Genomic DNA, 21,402 nt, shown 5'->3' with positions numbered 1-21,402 from the left:
ATGGATGTTTGTGTTGGTAATTCCTGATGAAATTTTCAATGTTTTTAATGTTATTTGTTCAACAATAATAAATTATGTACATTTATGTTTCTCTGAATTGCAAAAGATATGTCTAATTATCAAAAATTATTTTGTAGTCAATACTGAAAAAAATAACAAACTTTTAATTTTATTAACATTTTTAACATTTAAATTATAATTGGAAATCAAGACAATAAAATGTTTGTCTTTTAAATCCTCTTTTATTCCATTCAGGGACTAAACAGTAGCAACTTGAAGCAAAAAACTTTATAATATTGACTGATAAAACACTATTAAACATGATCTAGATATTGACCTTTCATTGTAGGTGTTAAAATTTTGACAGCAGCATCCACATCATACAGTTGCACTTGTTAACTGAAAATGCTCTGGTGGATTTTTTGGGCAATTAACAATCATTTACATGAGCCCAGGATTATTTAAATTACAATTTTTAAAAATTGTAATTTAAATGTTATTTGTGTTCTGCCTGAAGATAACATTTTGAAATGTTGAAAGTACTTGCTTGTAATTAAAAACTTTTTCAAGTAAACAACTTTAATGCCGAAAGACAGTTCAGTTTTTTCTTACACTGCTTGAGTACTGTGTTGATGACAAAATCATTGATAAAACATTTGTTATCACATCTAAAATTTTAGAACATTTAAAATAAAAATTTGTTTTTCAAGTCTAATGTTGATGAATTGGGAGTATGGATCCAGTGTCTAGCAATGATCCATAATACAACTTAATAATCAAAGCAATGTAGTTCCAAAACAAAGGAAAGCAGAAGTAATTTATTTTCTTGAATTAAGACAGATGAAACTTAAAAATATAAATTATAAGTTTATTATAATTTATTTTGTTGTAGTTATAAATTTCATGATTAATCACCTAACCATTAAAATTTAAAGGATTGCTCTAAGAAGAGTATGAATTCAAATGCATTTGCCATAGAATTGAACATTCCTCCAATAAAAAGTAGCTCCAGTGGGCTGACAATTTACAGACATAGGATATTATATTAAAACAATTTTAAATATTATTAGTTTATGTAAAATATTTTAAATTAAAATGTAATAAACTGCTAAAAATGAAATAAGATTTCAAATTTTAATTAATCATAAAAATTTATTTTTGTTAATAATGAAGTATTTATTTTAATACAACTATAAAAAAAATAAATTAAAATTTATTATTCTTGTACACTTAATTATTATTATTTTTTTATATTTTTAAAATAGTTGACGATAGAAATCTTCAAAAAACTTATATGTTTTGAGGAATATATCATTTCAACAATTGGTATAACAAACAAGACATTTTAGTAAATCTGTCTTGCAAAAACTTCTGTTGAAGAAAGCAGCTTTCCTAGCAACTTAATTTTTGTTTTCACTGCTTGTAATGCAGTGTAATTCTTAAAACGTAAGTATATCATTGTTACATTTCAGTTAATTATGAAATATAAAAAATTATATATTTAATTTGGGTTCATAAAAAAATTGCCTTTTCATTTTAATAAATCTTATCAATTTTACAGTAATAGTAATAATCCATAACAGTACAAGGTGTCTATAAAATAAGTCCCATTTTGAGTTACTTCTAACTCATTGCATGAGAAATATATTCAGATATCACATACAAGACCATGCCATCTGGTGTCTTTTACTACCATTGGCCACTAGAGGCATCTTCCAGTGCTGAGAAAGCTTTTTGTGTTCTTCATTTTGACAGCAATCAGTACACAAAGCTCTTTTCAAATTGAATATCAAAAAGAGGCATTCATCGGGAAGAGAATTACAAAATGGCATGATCAGTTTACCACGTCAGCTTGTCTGTGCTCAAAGAATAGTCATTCACCAGTTTCCGATGAATGTGTTGAGCATGTATTGGGTTGTTCAGAAAGTAATTTCATTTTTTTCGTAGAAAAATAAATGCAATATTCTTATAATAAATAAATATTTTATTGAATTATATATTGACCATTTTGGTCAAATACCTGTTGTCATTGTTTCTGGTAGTAGCATGATTTCACATTTATAAAAATTTTGATCATTGTTTACAAAAAACTGATCCAAGTGATTTTTGACATTGTCATTTCAAGTAAATGTCTTACAGTTAAAAAAAATTTGTGTAGACCGGAACAAGTAATAATCTGAGTGTGCCCGATCTGGCGAATATGGTTGGTGTGATAACACATCCCATCTAAGCTATAACAGTTTCTGATGAGTTACCAAATTTGTGTGAAATTTGGCATTATCATCGTAAAATACTACACTTTGTTTGTGGATCAATTCTGGCCTTTTCTGTTTGATGATATTACTCAATTTGTTTACTTGATGGCAGTACACTTTTGAATCAGTTGTTAAATTGTCTGGTAAAAGCTCAAAAAAAATTTCTTTAAAATCCCACCATAGATAGCATCTCCCTTTAATAACATGTGGAACCCATATATCAAGCTTTGAAACGAAACCAATTCGTTTTAAGTAATAATAAACAGTTCAATTTAACAGATTTAATCTCGTAGTGATTTCACATGTTGTTATACGGCAGATTGCTTCAGTCAGTACCTTTATTTTGTTTTCATTGACTTCAAATGGCCATCCAGAATGTGGTGTATCTTCGATATTAAAATTGCCAGAATGCAATTTTGTAAACCAGTTTTGGCACTGTCTTTCTCTCAACACATCTTCTCCAAACATATACCACAAGTTTTTTCTTGTTTGAACAGCATTTTGATTTTTTAGTTATAAAAAAGCAAAATATGCCGAAAATGATGCTTTCGATTTTCCATATTTGATGGGTCACGGGAAAAACAATTGTACAGAACCAAACAAAATTTTTTAAAAATAAGCCTTAAAATGTTAGCTGTTGAAGTATATAATGAAAATGTGGTATAAAATAAAATTGCCTGGTAAAAATACATCTAATTCCTCTAGTAATAAAAAAACGAAATTTCTTTCCGAACAACCCAATATACAAGTGTATCAACATAGACCTAAGAAGTCATTACGCAGGGCCTCTCATGATATTAAAATGCCATATTAGATAGTGTGGAAGATGTTAAGAAAATGGTTGTAAATGCTGCCATACAAATTGCAAGGGCTACAACATAGAGGATCACACATGGCATTCACATTGAGTCACTGTAACATAAAATGTCAAGATTGTGAAATCTGGATGTGTTTCACAATCTTGCATAATAAAGTTTTGAAAGTGGGACTCTATTCATAGACATCCTGTCTTGCTGAATTTACCCAAATATTATTTTCACTCTAATTGAACATAAACTTATAATTAAACAAAAATTAATTAAATTAATGTATTAAAAAAATGTAAATTTAAAAGATTTTGAATTTATTAATATAGCGATAATTTTACTATTGTTCAAAAAATTATTTTGTAAAATAATGTGAAGAAAATATAATTATTTTAATAATAAATAAATACATTAAATAAAAAATATGAGATATTCACTGCCCTCAGTATCTACTCAGTCAGGTCAGAATGTCCAAGATGATAGACAATTGAGCAAAATAGCCATCCTGCTGATATCAGCTAAATGATTCAGTTTTTCTGAAACTGTGAGTCTGCAAACAAGTACACTGAAAATTCTGAACACAGCCTATGCAAGCCTTTTTTTACAGGATACTGGGTTAGCAAATTCTAAAGCACTGTGGTGTTACTTGGAATGCAATTGGACCAAAACTGTAATCATTTACACAGCTGTCTGACATAACTGTAACGGAGTTTTGCAGTAATCATATAATTCTATCTGGATATAACTTTTTTGTCAATGAGTGTACTTTTGTGTCACATAATGAAGTTACTAGTGTTGTTGATTTAGTTTTGGTTTCACATTTGTTTTTGAAAGGAATTGCTGATTTTTATATGATGCCTGTAATGGATTTAGAGCATGTACAGTACTTGTTTTGACTTATTTGTCTGTTAATAAATCAATTTCTACAGAATATTGTAATTCTGTAAAGCACAAAATTTTGAAATGAAATTTTAATGATTCATTTATTGAATGGCCAAATTTATTTTTTGGTGAAATTGTGTTCTTAAATGAAGTCTTGATGAATTGGAATATATTTTAGTTGAGTCAGCAACTTAATTAGGTGCAATTTATGAAAGAAGAGTGATGTTACTTAATAATGGAAAAATTACAATTGAATAGTATGATACAGATGGTATATTAATGAAAAAAAGGATTTAAATGGCTATTTAATACAGTATTTGAGATGTGAGTGTGTATTTCTTGTATAGAAAACAACTTTCAACTTAGATAGCCACTTTTCTTTTTCAACATAAATATTGTCAGTCAATGAATATGCAGTTAATCTGGTCTCCAGTTTGTAAAAAAGTGAGTAGATGAAAATTAATTTTTACATCAATGTATATTAATTGGCTTTTATATTCTAAGAAATGTTGAAGCCTAACAAGAGCTAATATAATTTTGTATTTAATTCTATAACTATAAGTCTTGTACCTGATGATGATGATATGCTTGGTTCACATTTTATTTTTGTTCAGTTAAAAAATGAAATATATAAACTTAAAATTAAATCTCCTGGAATTGGCCTACTAAAGCCTGAATGTTATAAGTGTTTATCTAATCATTTTTAATGAATATTTTAAAGTTTGGAAAATTTTCAGTTCTTTTAATTTTATTAAATGACTAGCAATTGGATAACATGTATTTATAAAAGGAACAATGTTATTGATCTAGATAATTGTCATGCAGTGTTTACGTTATCTGATTGATAAAATATCTAGTTATTATGAATTTCAATTAATTAAATGGCTTAAAGGGATATAGTAGTTCAAAACAGGTTGGTTTTAGGGCTGAATTTTCCTTTTTGGATCAAACTTTTATTTTGAATACTTTGACACAAGAAAAATTGATTTAAAAAAAAACCCTGGATGCTGTATTTGTTGATTTTAAATCTGCATTTAAGGGAGTAAATTATTGTTTTGTAGTATGAATTGGAAAAAGTGAAGATAAGTAAAATTTTTTGAGATTAATAATAGATGTTTATAAGAAGGTTGCTGCCAGAGTGAGAACTATAAAAGCTGGTTCAGAATTGTTTAAAATAGAAACTGGAGTGCTGCAATGTGAAGTTTTAAGTTCTGTTTTGTTATATATTTATAGGTTAATAAACTTCTAAACCATTCGATACATTTGGATTATATATCTTACAAATTTGTGAAAATAAGGAAATTTGTCTATTGATGTATGCAAATGATGTAGTTATTTTAACTAATATCCTAGCTTTGTTATAGAAGAACAGATATTTTAGCAAATTATTGTAATGATTATGATTTTAAAATAAATGTATCAAAAGCAGAAATAGTGGTTTTTCAAAAAGATGTCAAATTATCACTGAAGGATAGATGGTTCTGTAATAAACAGCTATTGTATATAGATACTGAATATGTTTATTTCGATGTTTCATTTTTGTCTTCTGGATTATTTTTGTTTGCAAGCAAATACTGTAGTAAGAGAAGTAAAAATTTGTAGATACCTTATGGTGCAGATATTTGGGCACTAATTCATTTCAAGTATTAGAAGTGAGCTTTTGTATATTTTTTTGTAGTATATAAACTTAACACACTCATGTATCCTGATAAAGAAGTTTTGTCTAGAGATTGGATGTTCTAAAGTTTTAGTCTTGTTTATTAAATTAATAATTAAGTTTTGGATAAAAATCTTTGACATTCCAAAAGAATAGTACACTAATCAATGCTATAATAAAATGTGTAATTTAAAATTTGGTATTTTTGAAAATATAGTTTTCTGTTAAATATAGTTTGGTGTCATTAAAAAGGATACTGAGTTATGCAGGATTTAGTTTCTTTTGATTTTATAAGTTCAAAGTATGGTAAAGCAATAACTTACACATATATTGAGGAGATATTGTGAACAAGATATACACTTTGATTGGTCTTCAAAAGAATCAAATTTTTATTACAAATCTTAGTTATGTTAAAAATCAGTCTGTACAGAATGGTATTTAATTTCTAGTGTTAATTATTATTTTATTCAATATTACAAGAATATTTAATAAAATACAGGGTGTTTCTCTCAAAAATACCTAGTTTTAAACTGTTCTGTAAAATCCATTTGTTCCAGATATGTGAATAAAATGTGTTGGAGAATATTGTCATTACTCTAAGTTTCTTATGCATATGCTTGAAAGGGCTACTGCTGCTGCATGGTGTTGATCTGGTCTCAACTGCCACACAGTCTAGATTGCTGGACTCTCATTTCTTAGTCCACCCAATCACCTGATATTATCACTCTGAAATTTTTTCTTTATAGGCATATCAATACTTGAATGGTGTGTTTGCTACAAAATTGTCAGATATGAGAGTGTTGCACACAAAAATTACAGATGGCATTAATAGCATGACCGTTAACATGCTTGCTCAGACGTAGGCTGTCAAGTATGAACTGGATATTGTACTTGCCATGTCAGGAGCATATCTGAAAATAACTGATTTAATATATAAATAACTTTTTCAGATGCACTTTCTATTACTATTATTTACAGCAGTGTTTCTCAAACTTTTTGGACCGCGACCCCCCTTCTGCACTTAAAAATTTCAAAGGACCCCCGAAGAATAAGCATGTGTCAAAAAACATCCCGGAGGGAGGGGGTTAGGCTCGTATTTAAATATTTATATTATTTTTATTATTTATATGTGCATATTTAATATTTATATATATTTATTATTATTTATATGTGCAATTTATTTAAGTAAAAATTATTTTATATATTTTTTATTTCTATTATTTCTAAACATGAATCCATAGTAAATTTATAAAATATTTGAAAAAATTGATCTGGCATCAATTTTTCAGCGACCCCCCCCAAATATTTTTCACGACCCCCACTTTGAGAATCACTGATTTACAGCATTCATAATATTTTTCCAAAATTAATCCACAAAACTAGGAATGCTCAAGGGTAATATCTTGTAATTCTAAAGATAAACAAGTGGCAATTCACTAATAAAGAACTTATGATTTTTAAAATTAATTTTCAAATAAAATGTATATTATGTTTTTAAATTGTACAGATTTCAAAGAAAACCTTTATGTAATATTTGGGCAAAGATGATATTATTTTAAATTTATTTAATTTAAAAAGTATATACAAGATATAGGAAGAGTTTAATTTGTGTATTTATTAGCACATCAAATGTTATATTAATTAAAATAAATCATGTATTAGTACTTCACAAATTAGATATAAAAATTTAATTTTCAGATGTTTATTAATATTTTTATATGATATTTTAAGAAGCTATATGTAATATTTGTGTACATACATGTATAATATTTTAATTTATGTTAATTGAATTATTGCAATCTGTTAATGAACAGTAGACTGACAACAATCCTTAAAATTAAGATAGAAAGATCTTTATTTTTTATTCTAATTTACTTTACTTAAATTAAAAATAGGAAAAAGTTATTTATAGGAAGTGGATTTAATAACACTAAATAGGCACATTTCTATTTGGAATATATTATTGTTATTAATTTAAAATTTTTTCATATTCCTCTGTTTGTTAAAAATATTTTTTATATGAAAATGTTTTTTTAAATATTTGTGTTATTAATGGAACTACAAGGTTGAATTTAAATATTCATATAATTATTTTATTTATGAATATAGAATTTAATTTAAAATTTATCTATCAAGCAGTAGGAATAATGCATGTTGCAGTATTATAACTTCTTATTTGTTGAAATGACTTAATTAAACTTATTTTGATATATAATACAGCTTGATCTTCACGCCAAGGAATATCTTGAATATTAGGAAGGAAAAACACACTGAGTGTTGTTTTTAAATCTTCATTTGCCTGAAGACGACAATCATAGATTCATTGAAAGCACCAGCAGTATAAGAAAGCTGTTAATAACACAATACTCAGTGTGTTTTTCCTTCCTGTTATTTCGATATATTTGTAATTTGCCTTTCAATCAGTATTTTCCAATAAATGAAGCAAATAACAAAGTATATTTCTAGGAATTTAATTTATTAAAATGGAAATTTATTGAATAAAAACCAAAATCTTGGATATTCTTTTTTAGATCGTAAGTACAATGATAAAAATGTGATTGTCTGTTAATATTATTTTAGAATGATTATAGTCATTCTATAATAATATAATTGTTTCATTAATGTTTTATATTATAAATTTTCTACATAACGCATAAAACCAATGTATGGCTAAATATGCAACTTTGTTTATTTTTTGTTAATAGAAGAAACAATGCTGTTTAACAAATATAAAAGGCTTGAACATTTATAACAATTAATGGAAAATGTAATGGAAGATATTGAAAATGTTTTAGAAAAATACAAAAGATCCTTGTATCAGATCAATCAATACAGTATATAGATATTTTGTTTTATTTCTATGCAAATATTTATATCCATATATATATGTTTTTCAAATTACTTAGACAAATATATACATAAAACATAAAATTATAAGCTAAATCAAGTATTCTTTTCAGATTTTTTTTTCTAAATTATTCTTAGGTTAGAAATTTAATAATTGATTTGTTCTAAAATGATGTTGCGTTATCTTGTAAGAATTGTAATAAGTAGACAGTTTATTTTATTAAATATTTTTAATAATTTAATAAGCATTTAGAGAAAATATTAGCCTAGATTAAGATGATAGTGCTGTCTGTCTTAATCCAAATTAATTATTAAGTGATAAAGTTTCTGTTATAAGAATAACCTAGAAAAATCACAATGCTTTATTATAATAATAATAATTTTATTTGCCAGAGAAAGTTTCCCTATAAGGGGGTGGTACAAATACATGTATTACTTAAAGAATTAATACATGATAAAAATACATATTACATAATTTTGTAGTGATTATTAACCAACATAATTTATTGTGAGGCACTGTTAGTACTTTTAAAATATATTATTATAAAGGATTAGCCCAAACATACAGCAACAAATAATTAGATGTTACCAAGATTTTCTCAGTGATTTTAACAAAGTAGTAACAAATTTTATGGGTATCCTTTCTGCTGATGAAGTTTAGGTTAATTTTAAAGTCGAGAAGTAATCCATCGTTGCGTATTCTTGTAATGTCATATTTTTCACACAGTTTAGTTAGTTCTTGGCAATTTTGGAGTAAATGGAGCATAGAGGTGTCATCAGCTTGGGATAATTGGCAGTAAGGCGAGTTTCCAGACTTGAATCGTATCTGTGAACAGTAATTCTGATATACCAGATGTATTTAAGATTCCTCAAAATTTCTAATGCCGAGGCTGCCTGTTTATTTCTCGTTATCGTACTGCTTTATCATTTCTTAAAATACAAAATCGGTATTATCTACACATTTGTATTTATTGTAGTAGAATTTTATAATACGTTTTAATATCTGGGGAAAGCCCAGATAAAACTTAACTCATAACGGAAGGCGTATCCAGGTATGGTATTTTCAGGATGAAGTGACTTGCTATGGAAGTAAATGTAGAATTTCTAGGTCGTATAAGTAATCCAGTCCCCATATTGGGCTTACATAATAGATAAGTTTTACAAAGGTGTTGTGGAGTTTAAATTGAATATTCAAATTTGATGTTTTCATTGTTGCCCATAGAATTAATAAATTGTCAATTACTTGTTTAACTTTGATAACTAATTGCCCTGACTCTTCCAATTGATAATAGTAAGAAATTGATTATTAGAAAAAAATTTACAGACTTGAAGTTTATCTTGTTTGATGATTTGTCATTTAGTTATATCTATTCTTGACGATGGAAGAAAAGTGTCTACTTGTACCAGTTTTCCAGAGGTTAAACTGTAGGTTAGCTTTTCATGGTTGATTAATAGAATATCATTACTCAGTTTAACCTGCAAATTTTGTTTACGTAGTTCGTAGAAAGTTGGTAATAAAGATTTCCGTCTAGCTCTTGAATTATTAGTTAAGTCCGGAGAGATTTGTAAATTATTGCATTCTTCTAATAAGTTTTGTTGTTTTTTCCGTATAATAGTAGTAAAAATACGGTCTCTAATTTTATTATTGCTGAGAGTAACTCTTAATGTTATATTGGGCGTTTTAGACAGTTGAACTATCTCTAGTATATCCTCTTGAGCTATATTTTGTAAATTTAAAAGAGAAGTAATAAAATTATGTATTTCTGCTCTTGAGGTGATTTTATGGTTTGGATAGTTGTACATAATAATGTTATTGTAGCAATGTTCGTTAATTAACGAGTCCATTTTAAATTGAATGCAATCCTTATTAATTTGTAACTTATCTACCTGTTGTTTTAAGTTAATTAATTGTTCCTCCATTTTTAGCTGGTGGTCCTTCATTTCATGAATATTTTCGTGAATAGTTTTGAGATCTTGTTTTATCATAACCATTTGTCTAAGGAGTTTGTCGTTAGCAGTATTAATCAAATCCGATATTTTATTCCATAACACTGAAGTAGAGGTGTCTGGAAATTTATCCGGTTTAGTAGAGAGATAATAGTCATATTTAGTTGACTCACCTGAAATGTCATTTGCACTAATTTGTGATGAATTTAAGATGAGATTCATTTCATCACTAGGTTCTTCATGAAGATTTTTTTCAGAGTTGAAGTTAACGTCCAATATTGTCTTGGAATTTGACGAGAGAGGTTGGTTCTTCTTGGTATCCGGTTTGGCACGGTTTATTGGAGGCCTTCCCCGCTTAGGTGGAGAACGTTGCATTTTTAATAATGATGTTATTATTGAAATAATTTATCTTAATAAGTTATAAATTTAAATTTTTAACAACAATAAGAGACAAAAACGTATGTTGCTTAGGCTTAGTATAGATAAACCAGGAGCACAAGAAAAAGCGCCAGCAGCCTCGACCGATGAACATGCCCCATCATAATGCTTTATTATTTGTGTTGACAATTAGCATAATGCTTACATGAAATCGATTTGTCAGTTTTACATAAACATTTGTAAAGTGCTAAAAAAAATACTTTGCACAAGAGAAAAAGTTGTAAGAAAATAAAATAAAATCTATATAATTTTAATAAAGAATAAATGAATAAACTGAAATCACAAATGCATTTAAATTGTCAGAAAATAAACTTACTTTTCCAATTGTTGAAGTCCACTATTTTCTGTTTTATCAGAAATGTTAAAAATGCTTTCTTTAATTCTTAAGTACTTTAAGCATTTGAGCTCATCATTACAAGTAGAAATTACCATGTAAACCATTGTAAAATTCAAATTGAACTCTACTGATTTTAGGAATACTGCTCTTAAGAAGTGCATTAGCTCAGAATAGTATGTATTTTAAAGTCAATAATGTTACATAACAGAAGGCAGCAAATCATAAGAGACTATACAAAGTAATATTATGTTAATGCAAAAACTGTGATCCAGCTGAACGTAATGACCCACAAATAAACACATGTTTCTTCTCTTTATTACATCATAATTTATTCATATAGGTTGTTCTATGAATATGTATTATGATGATCTATTGAGATTGTGTACATTTCTTGATTAAAAATCAAGTTATGAAGTGTGATGTATTTAATATAGTATTCCAACATGAGTAAGCATCCTGGTTATAAGAATTCAAATATTAATTGAAAAAGGAAAGCTTTAATTATTTAAGAGAAGCTTAAAAGAAAATGTTTTGTAAGATTGTACAGATTTTGAGGAATGGAATTTCCCTAGCTCTGTTTTTCCCTATAAGCCCTATTATTTTCATTGCACAAAATTCAATGACCCAGTAATTCTTAGGAATACGTGTCCCTTATTAGGAGAAATGACTGGATATTCTTCTGCCAATTATATGTTAATTTGTAAAAATTTTAAATAGATTAAAATGCATATTGTAATAATAAATAAATAAAAAATTATTGAACTTTTTCAGATGTTTAAGTTATATTTGAATAAATTAATGCAAAACATTAGTATTTCAATATCTTGTATTTTTAATTTAATTCATTTCATGAGCCCACTTTGAACTCTAAATTGTTAAAGTCCAAATCAATTTTCCTTGTTAAAATAATAACAAGTGAATTAATCCATTTCCAGACCCTAAACAATACCCATTTTGATAAACAAATACACTATTGTGTCCCACAACCCTTCCAATTTTTTTGACCTGTGAACATCTGGTTAATTAACCCATTGCAGTCAGTTGATGATGTGGGGAGAGGCAAAGAACTGCCAGTCGGCTTAACAATGTGTATAGGACATTATGGACCTCGTCCAATTCATGTATTTTTATTTGTTGTATTTTTTGCTGCTAGCCACATACAGTATGTGGAGATAATGTTGACAAATTGATGATCTGTGATATGTCTTCTCTCTAACTGCAAATTTTTGTCTTCAGATGGCCCACGGAATTTTGGAAGTTCACATTGTTTGGAAGTATACCAAAATATTGCCTTAGAGTTAAAGTTGGATTTTCAAAAACAATCGACAGTGACCCAATTTCTTGCCAAAACTCCACTGCTCTCGTGATTTTTGGGGAGAAATGTAATGACTTTGAATGGGTCTGCGCTAGATCAAAATTAGCACGTAATTTGTAATTTCTTCCTCTCACAGAGTGCACAATTTATTCTGCTTAAATTATTTTGAATTTCCCACTCCTCGCTTTAAGAAAATTTGATATTATGACACAACTCAAGTCTTTTTCTTATTTAAATAAAATATGTAAATTAATGTAAATAAAATTGTGAAATTTTTTACATGACATAGAAATGATTTAGCCAATTACATAATTGATTTTACACCAAGATTTTCGTTTTTGTAAGTGAATAAAGTGTTTTTAATAAAAAAAAATTTATATAACTGTGTGCAAAATGGGCTTAAATAGAATTGCCTGAATATTACATAATGGAAAGGGAAAATTCATAGACCATAATAGGTCAGGGAATAATGTCATAATTGGTCAAGGAATGTCAGAGAATCACAGATAGAATTACCTGTACAGACCCTGTATATGTTCTGATGCAAGAGATGCTTTCGTAGTAAGAGTGAGTGATAAAGTAGCATTTATGCAGAAAATGCATTTTATCACTGCATTTGCAGTTTGAACGTAGAGGTGTTGTTTGAACTCAGGATCAAATTTTTGTCAAATTTAGCATTTGAATTTTGGAACATTTGAAGTTAGAATCGTTCAAAGTACAAGGTACCACTGTAATCAAAATCAAGAATCATCTATGAATTCTCTCATAATCTGAGTTAATCTAATTTGGACATATGAAGAGTTAAATGTTGCATATTTTTTTTTTAACAAAGTTTTTTAAACATAAAAATTAAAAGTTCTTATTTTTAGTATAAAATATTTTGCACTACCAATTGAGATTCTAGATTAAATTGTTATTGTAATTTCAATCAATATGCTATGGTAATTTATCTGTAAAATAAACACTAATTCTGTAGATGATTTATTTTTAGATTAGAATGATGCAGTTTATTCCATATTAATGTTTGATTATTGAAATTTTTTTTTGTATAACTAAATTTTTTAAAAATAAAATTTAATATTATTTTTTTATTTTCAGGATCAAAGTTAACATTGTGCTGTATTCTTATAATGATCATTAGGTAGAAGAAAATGGAATCTGATGATATACCAGTTGGTTGCAGTTCAATAGACAGATCAGATGATAACACTGAAATACTTGAAAAAAATGGCAATATTACAGATGATGATGGTGATCATCAAACAGATTTAAGTTGTAAAATAAATGAGTCAGGTGTGACAGTTGATAGTGATAATGAAGAAGACTTAAGTTCAGCTGATGGTAGTTCTGAAGATAACTCAGACAATGAGGATGATGATGATGATGAAAATAGTAATGATGGAAATATAGATGATAGCAATGATGATGCTGATGACAGCAACGGTGATGATGGTCATGAAGATGACAATGATGATGACTGGGAAAGCATGGATGAAGGTAAATTAAATGATTTAAACAATAATTCTATGTATCGGGTTTGATGTGGATGTTTATATTTATATGATTTAAACAATATATAGAAACTAGTTATTGTTTTTTAATTTTCTAATATACATTGTGATTGTAAAGTTGCTCTGCATTGGGCCATACACATGTGGTTTAATCAAATGATGACATCATAACTTTAAGTCCGTAGATAAGTTGTCAGCTTTTGATGTCATTACTTTCTTCCTGGAAGTTCCTCCTGTTTTCTTGCCCGCTGCAGACCACTTTATAATTGCACTGTATAATTTATTAATACTATTACATAATTATTATTTAATGATTTATACTCAATATGATGATTATATAATTTGAAATTTTTTGTTACTTCTAATACTTACAGTTTACATTAATTAATAAATATACCTTTTAGAATACATTTGTTTTAAACAAAAAATTAAGAAGTATTCAAGTATATTTTATAATTGTATAATTATGTAACATCTCAAAAAAGATTATAAATTTTAATGAAATTTTTATTTTCCTTTCACTGATAAATTATCATATGTTTTTTAGTATAATATAATTTAATAATTGTCAATTATTCATATTAATGTTTAAAAATAGCCATGTGGGTGGTCTGAAAACCACATGGCTATTTTTAAACATTAATGAAATAAGATATTGTCAGTTTACTTGAATATATAGGAATACATCAAAATATACTATTTGATTAAATAATAATAATCACTCTTAATCTAAAAGTTACTGTAGAAATTTATCATATTTAAATGTTTACAGAGACTGTTCAACTTTGTACTAACATCAGAAGTATACTACACTTACAATCAAAAATCGAACCTGTTACCGGCATGTATCCTATCCTTTTCGATTTGAAATCTCCTGTTCTATTTTTTCTTAAATATTCCATTTCCACCTGAAGAAGGACTTCATAAAGTTTGAAAACGTTTGTGGGACGATCTTTTATAGGATACACGCCGGTAACAGGTTCGATTTTTGATTGTAAGTGTGTTTACAGAGATTTAACACATCTGTCTTCAGTCACCTAAAAAAATACATATAATAGCTTATATGTTTATAATAAAAATTCACTTGTAATTTTTCTATAAACTTATGGTTATATAACAGTGTACCTATATTTAAAGTACAGTGGAACCCCGTTAATCCAGATTATAAAACACAATCCCTGTCTCAGAAAATAGACATATGGAAAACCTATAAATGCAAAAAGCAAAGAACTCCTAATTACATTCTTGCCTGAGTGTAATAAGGATAGATTTGTTTCCTATGAATTGAAATCTGATGTTTATTGTTATGCATTTCAAGGGAGTGTTTTATGAATTTACTTAATATTTTGTTGAACCTTTTCTCATCTTATAAGATTTTCAAGTTTAAAAAATTGCTACTTTCCAGTTGAATAAAAATCTGCTTTTCCTGGCAGTCACCATGTTAATTAATAAGCTTATTGTTTGTAATTTTGCAAGTTATTATTTACTCAACACTATAAAGCCTCTATTGTTTTGCTGAGTTTCACTCATCTTCAAACATTTGTGAAATAAAGTAGACACTGTGAAAATGACATCTAAAGGAAAGAAAGTAGTTATGTTGGAGAAGACTATAGATATATAGAATAAAAAGTCTATAAACTGTGTTATTTGTGTCATTAATGATTTTTCTTAATTGTATGCATGATGTCTAAGATTGGAATGTACAGTACATAAATCTACTTTTAACTTAAAAAGTTAGGGGCTAAAAGAGGGAAACAGAAAATAAGAAGAAAATATGTTGATGTCAAAGAATGTGGAACATTAACAAACGCCGGAAGTTTGCAGGAAACTGGTTTAATTTTTTTAAAGGAATAATATGAACTTTCTTAATTTTCACTAATGTTCAAATTGAAAAGATTTGATTTTATGTGTGTGTGAACATATATTTTTTTGTATACAGTAGACTCTCGGTTAACCAGAGGTTCTCTATGGTGGTGGTTCCCAACCAGTGGTCCGCGGACCACCAGTGGTCCACAAGAGCTAAAATATGGTCCACAAAAGATTTAAAACTTTTATTAATTTTGAGTTATTATTCCCACACTGATACAAACTAAATTTAATTTTTACTAAAAATGTTATGATTTCTATTATAATAGTACTGTTAAAGCATGTTACTCTTGAGTTTAACGATTACTTATGTTAAAAGTTTTGATTAAAGTTTATTTTTAGATTGACACAGTTTATTTTTCTTAAACCTTGTGGTCCCTGCTAGCAACAATGAAATCAAAGTGGTCCCTGGTCCAAAAAAGGTTGGGAACCACTGATCTATGGGGATTGGTAGATGGTGGATAAAAGTAGTTTTGGGTTGCTTGAGAGTTACTATTAACAATAGGCATAACTAATATTGTACCTCCTGTTATGCCATATCATACCATAAGCTCTGTGTTGACTTGATATTAATATTGAAATACAGTAATTAAAAGCAAATTAAGACAAATTTAACTTAATGTAACAGTTTTATTATGGTGTAAAAATAGCTTTGTGAATGCAGTATGCAATTTTAATTAAATGGCAGTGGGAGACAAATGTGGTGTGCAAGGCATGGACTTAGTGTGGCATACCAATGTTATCCTACGAGTATATACCCTCTTGGGATGCCGTGTGTCGTATATGACACGCTATTTTTCTTCCAAAGAATGAGAAGCAGCTCTTGTTTTTTGCTTCCTAAACAATTATATTAGTTATTAATTTCATCAGTAGAGTTTCGTGAAGCTTATTAGACTACATGCATCCCACTGTGATAGAAAGAAAGGAAAATATGAGTGATTGTCTGAGCACATGTTTTTGGAAGTGATCACAAGTATGACTGTTTCATGTAAGTATTCATTTTTCTCTATTACTATTGATTATAATTTTACAATTTAAACGTGATTTTGTTCAGGAGACTTCTAAGATTATATAAGAGTATTTTTTAAAAACTATATTAATAACAGTATTTCATGAGATGAGCTAACTTTTGAATGTGTCGTATATGACACGTTGGTTCTTAATGTTACAATAATTACATTACAGCCTATGAACTATTTTCATATTGGCAAGTTATTTACTTTTATAGTTATTTTGTCATTTAGTCAGCAATATGTATTTTATTATTTATTTTCATTTTTTATTAAATTAATCTTATTAAAAAAATAATTATTTATTTTTATTAATAAATTAATAAATTAATTTCTGTGATTTGTTTTTGTATAGTTATTTATCTGGTCTGCAGGATTTTGTTTGTTAAGAATTTATAAATTATTAATATCATAAATCATATATTAAAACTAAATCATTGACATTTATTATAAATTTTTCAGTGACAACAGATGAAATAAGGAAGGAACATGATAGAACACTTGATATTGATAGAAATTTGTGTGGACTAAAAGGCAGGTCCAGTGATGAAGACAGTGACCAAACATTTAAACCAGTCAGAACATTTATCAACCAAATTGTCCTGAAGAATGTAAGTCATTAGATGATACATTTGACGATGATGAAAATGATGCTTCAGCTATGTAAATAGAGGAAGATTTCTTGACATCAGTGCAGTAACAGACTCCACCATGGCACCATACAAATAGATTTAAGCCCTTGCTACCAGCTCCTGCATTTCAGGAAGAACCCTGAAAGGGTAAGGAGTGTGAGTCTAAAGAATATTTCTTGAATTATATTCCTGAGAATCTCTTTGATGTCATTGCTTGATGATGACATGCACAAATCAAATATCACTGATTCACCTGGAAAAACTTTTGAACTTTACTGCTGATGAAATGAAAACAATTTTTCGATAGCCTGCAGAAGAAATAGCAGAGCAATAAAAAAAGAGAAAGAAAAACAAACTTCAATATTTAAAATTTAAAGTAAAAGTGTCAAAATGGCTATTACATTCAGATAGTACAGAAAATAAAAAAATGAACAGTGAAGATGACAAAGAAAAGAAAAATAATAAAAAATACTCTAACTCTACATCTCAGAAAAATACAATGCAAAAGTGGAGCAAGACACATACCAGAAATCATTGCAAATGGCAAAAATCACTGCTGCCAAATGCACTGATATAAAAGTGTATAAGCTACAGTGTACTGTATCAAATGCAAAATCCATCTGTGCCTTGTGACAAATAAAAATTGCTTCAAAGCATGTCATATGTAAATATAAAATGTCAATTATTGTACAAAAACAGTCAAATAAACCATTTTTACATGAACAGGACAGTTTGCATTTTGTACAGGTAGAGACCCATTGTGTCATATATGACACACACCATTTTTTAATGACCGAAAACAAAAAAATTAAAAAAAATGAAAATTTACTAATAAGTGACACCCAAAGGTCAATAATATAACAAAACTTCAATAAAAAAACAGTTTTTTCTAGTAGTGGATCTCAAGAGGATACTACATATTTCTGTTAGAAGTGGATTTTATTTAGTTTTTATTTAAAGAGTTATTTTTTGATTTTTTTGCCAGATGCTCGAGTTTTGATTAACAGAGAGTTTGTTGTATGTTATATACAGCAAATAACTATATATGTAACCACATATATAGTTATTTACTGGTTATTGATGATGATGTGCTTATAATATATAGTTATAGTTTTGGAATTACTACTGAACTTTTCTTTAATCACGTAGAGTAATAATGTAGAATTTCTAAATGCAAAACAAACATTAGTACTCATTTTTCATTATTGTTTAACATATCATATTCTATCAAAAACATTTTAACGTTTAATATATCTCAGATTAATTAGTTCTTTTTTGAAATAAAAGCAAAATATACCTGTAGAAAAACAGTACATTAAACATCTATGATGATAAGAGAGGACATTTAGCAAATAATAAATTCTTATTTAGTATTTTCATTAAATGAATGCAATTGGTTTATAGAAAACTTGAATGAACATACAGATTCATGTATGGAAAAATTTTTTTAATTTTTGACAATCTAAATTGATTTTGTATTTGGTATACTTAAATAGTTTTTATTGGCTTTGAAGAAATTATTTTATTAGCTTATAATGAAACATTATTAATCAGTTTTTATATTTTATTATAAATAATAATTAATCCTACAATTATACAGTTATTGTAACTGTGAATGCATAAAATTATATTTGTAAAAATGACACTTACTCAATATTTTTTTTTTAGATGGTGAAATTTCAAGAAGTCTGGATAAAACAATGAATTCAGATATTGATTCAGATTCATCAAATGACCTTTCTGAAAGATGTCCTATATGTTTAAATAGATTCATTGGACAAACAGTTGGTTCACCTGACAGCTGTGATCATAATTTTTGTTTAGAATGTTTATTAGAGTGGACTAAGGTAGCATATAAAAAATTATTTTTTTAATTAAAGTAATTATTAATGTACAGTTATATCATCATATTTATGTATTTATTCTTATTATTATAAGAATGAGGGGGAACAAACTAAAATAGTGGAATGTATTTTGTTTTCTTGATTCTAATGAGCTTTTTGGACTTTTCTGGTTTCAAAAATTGGAGTGTGCATTAAAATCAAGCACAGAGTTGACTTAATGCAGCCTTGTTGCTTCATTTGCTCTTCTCTCTACTCAACACTTATTACTGTTTAAATACACGAACTTTTTGTGACTGTATTACTATATATTGATATTGTGATACATTATCACAATACAAATATACACACCAATCGAAACCTGATATTAAGCAAATATACACCCACAACTGCTGTAAATGATCGGGCTAAATTTGGATATAATGATTATAAATTAGAAATGAATTTGGCACTAGAGTGTGGCGTTAGGCACCATCTCAGAAGATGAAGAGGAGATTGGACTGAAGGTCCGGGTAGCATAACTGGCAGCACATCTACATAGTAAGCGGGAGTTGCAGGTTTGAGTCCCATTTTGGGCCAGTTCTTTTCTTCCAGTTTAATTCTAAATTAATTAATTAAATATTATAATTTATAATTCTAATTTGAGATGGTGCCTAATGCCACACACTAGTGCCAAATTCATTTCTAATTTATAATCATTATATCCAAATTTAGCCCGATCATTTACAGCAGTTGTGGATGTATATTTTCATTATCACAATACATTTGAATACACAGTAAAAACTCAATAATATTGAGCTTTTATTGTGTATTGAAATGTTCAGTAATTACACGCACCAGTGCATATGAATATTGATAAATTATCGGGAAATATGGCAGTTTATCATATAAAAAATGAATATCTGTTAATAATATATTGGTGCATAAATATTCCAAATATTTGTTTTGTTATTCTAAAAAATGTTTAAATTGCTTTATTTGCTAATTTGATAAGCAAAACTGTTATAATGTTCAAGTATTTGTGAAAATTTAATAAAAGCTATTTATTGATAGGTTACTGGTAGTATATTATAAGAAAATGTTTAAAACAATTTTAAATATTTAAATCTTATTCTATTTTTTACACTTCAAGATATAAATATAACATTATTATTATTTAACAATATTTTTTGTATTTATAGAATATTAATACTTGCCCAGTGGACAGGAAACTTTATAACCAGATTATTTCTCGACATGAATTGAGAGGAGAAATTATAGATAAAGTAAGTTTTTATTAATTTAAAAATTTTTATGAGTTTTTTTTGTTTTAATTAAAACTTATAGAGATTATTGCAAACTGTTGTCTTCCATTTTTTGAGATTGTGATGTATAATATTTTTTGAAAGTAACAAACAACACCAACAAACCTTTATAATTAAACCAGCAAATAAAGATTTTAATATACTTTGCTTTCAATCTTAATTAGGATCTGCTTCAGGTCAAAACGTTCTATTTAACCATTAACACATAGATGGGAATTTTTGTATTTGTTCGAATATTTAATCAATACAGCAATTTTAAAATTTAAAATTGCTCTTTAAGCATTCCAAATTTTTGTATAGAACATTTTGACCTGAAGCAGATCCTAATTAGGATTGAAAGCACTTGTCAAAGTATATTAAAATATTTATTTGCTAGTTTAATTTTAAAGGTTTGTTGGTGTTATTTACTATATAACCAGCAGTGAGAAGATTTTTTGAAAGTATTACTATGAAATCTTTTATAACTAAAAATTTATATGCATATACTTTTTCATTATGAAAAAAGTATGATACAGATTTATTTGTTCTATATTCTTGCATAGAATGTCATCACACTAATTTTACTATGTATAAATACCTAAATTGTCTTAACAAAAAAATAACTGTAAAGCCTGGTGCAAATAAGTTGATATCAAAGCAAATTTGCTTGCAATCAAAGGAGTGGATGCATACTTCCAGGACAATAATACAAGCTGCCAAATTTTGATCATTATGCTTGCCTAGTACAAAGACAACAATATGCAACACATGATTT

General features: G+C 27.5%; 1 protein-coding gene across 1 annotated transcript in view; it reads left to right on the top strand.

Annotated features, from left to right (window-relative positions):
* Window positions 1-21,402, top strand: part of LOC136974440 (PHD and RING finger domain-containing protein 1-like) — a 57,509-nt gene that overhangs the window by 11,892 nt on the left and 24,215 nt on the right. The window contains 4 exon segments of the mRNA XM_067269368.1: window positions 1,266-1,446; window positions 13,626-13,981; window positions 19,172-19,350; window positions 20,526-20,609. Of these exon segments, the coding sequence (XP_067125469.1) occupies window positions 13,636-13,981; window positions 19,172-19,350; window positions 20,526-20,609 (609 nt within the window). The 5' untranslated portion in view covers window positions 1,266-1,446; window positions 13,626-13,635.

This window comes from Centruroides vittatus, unplaced genomic scaffold, assembly GCF_030686945.1.
Source record: "Centruroides vittatus isolate TY-2023 unplaced genomic scaffold, ASM3068694v2 contig_10, whole genome shotgun sequence".
Taxonomy (NCBI): Eukaryota; Metazoa; Arthropoda; class Arachnida; order Scorpiones; family Buthidae; genus Centruroides; species Centruroides vittatus.
The sequence above is the reverse complement of the archived record's forward strand: the minus strand, read 5'-3'. Positions and strand labels throughout refer to the sequence as shown.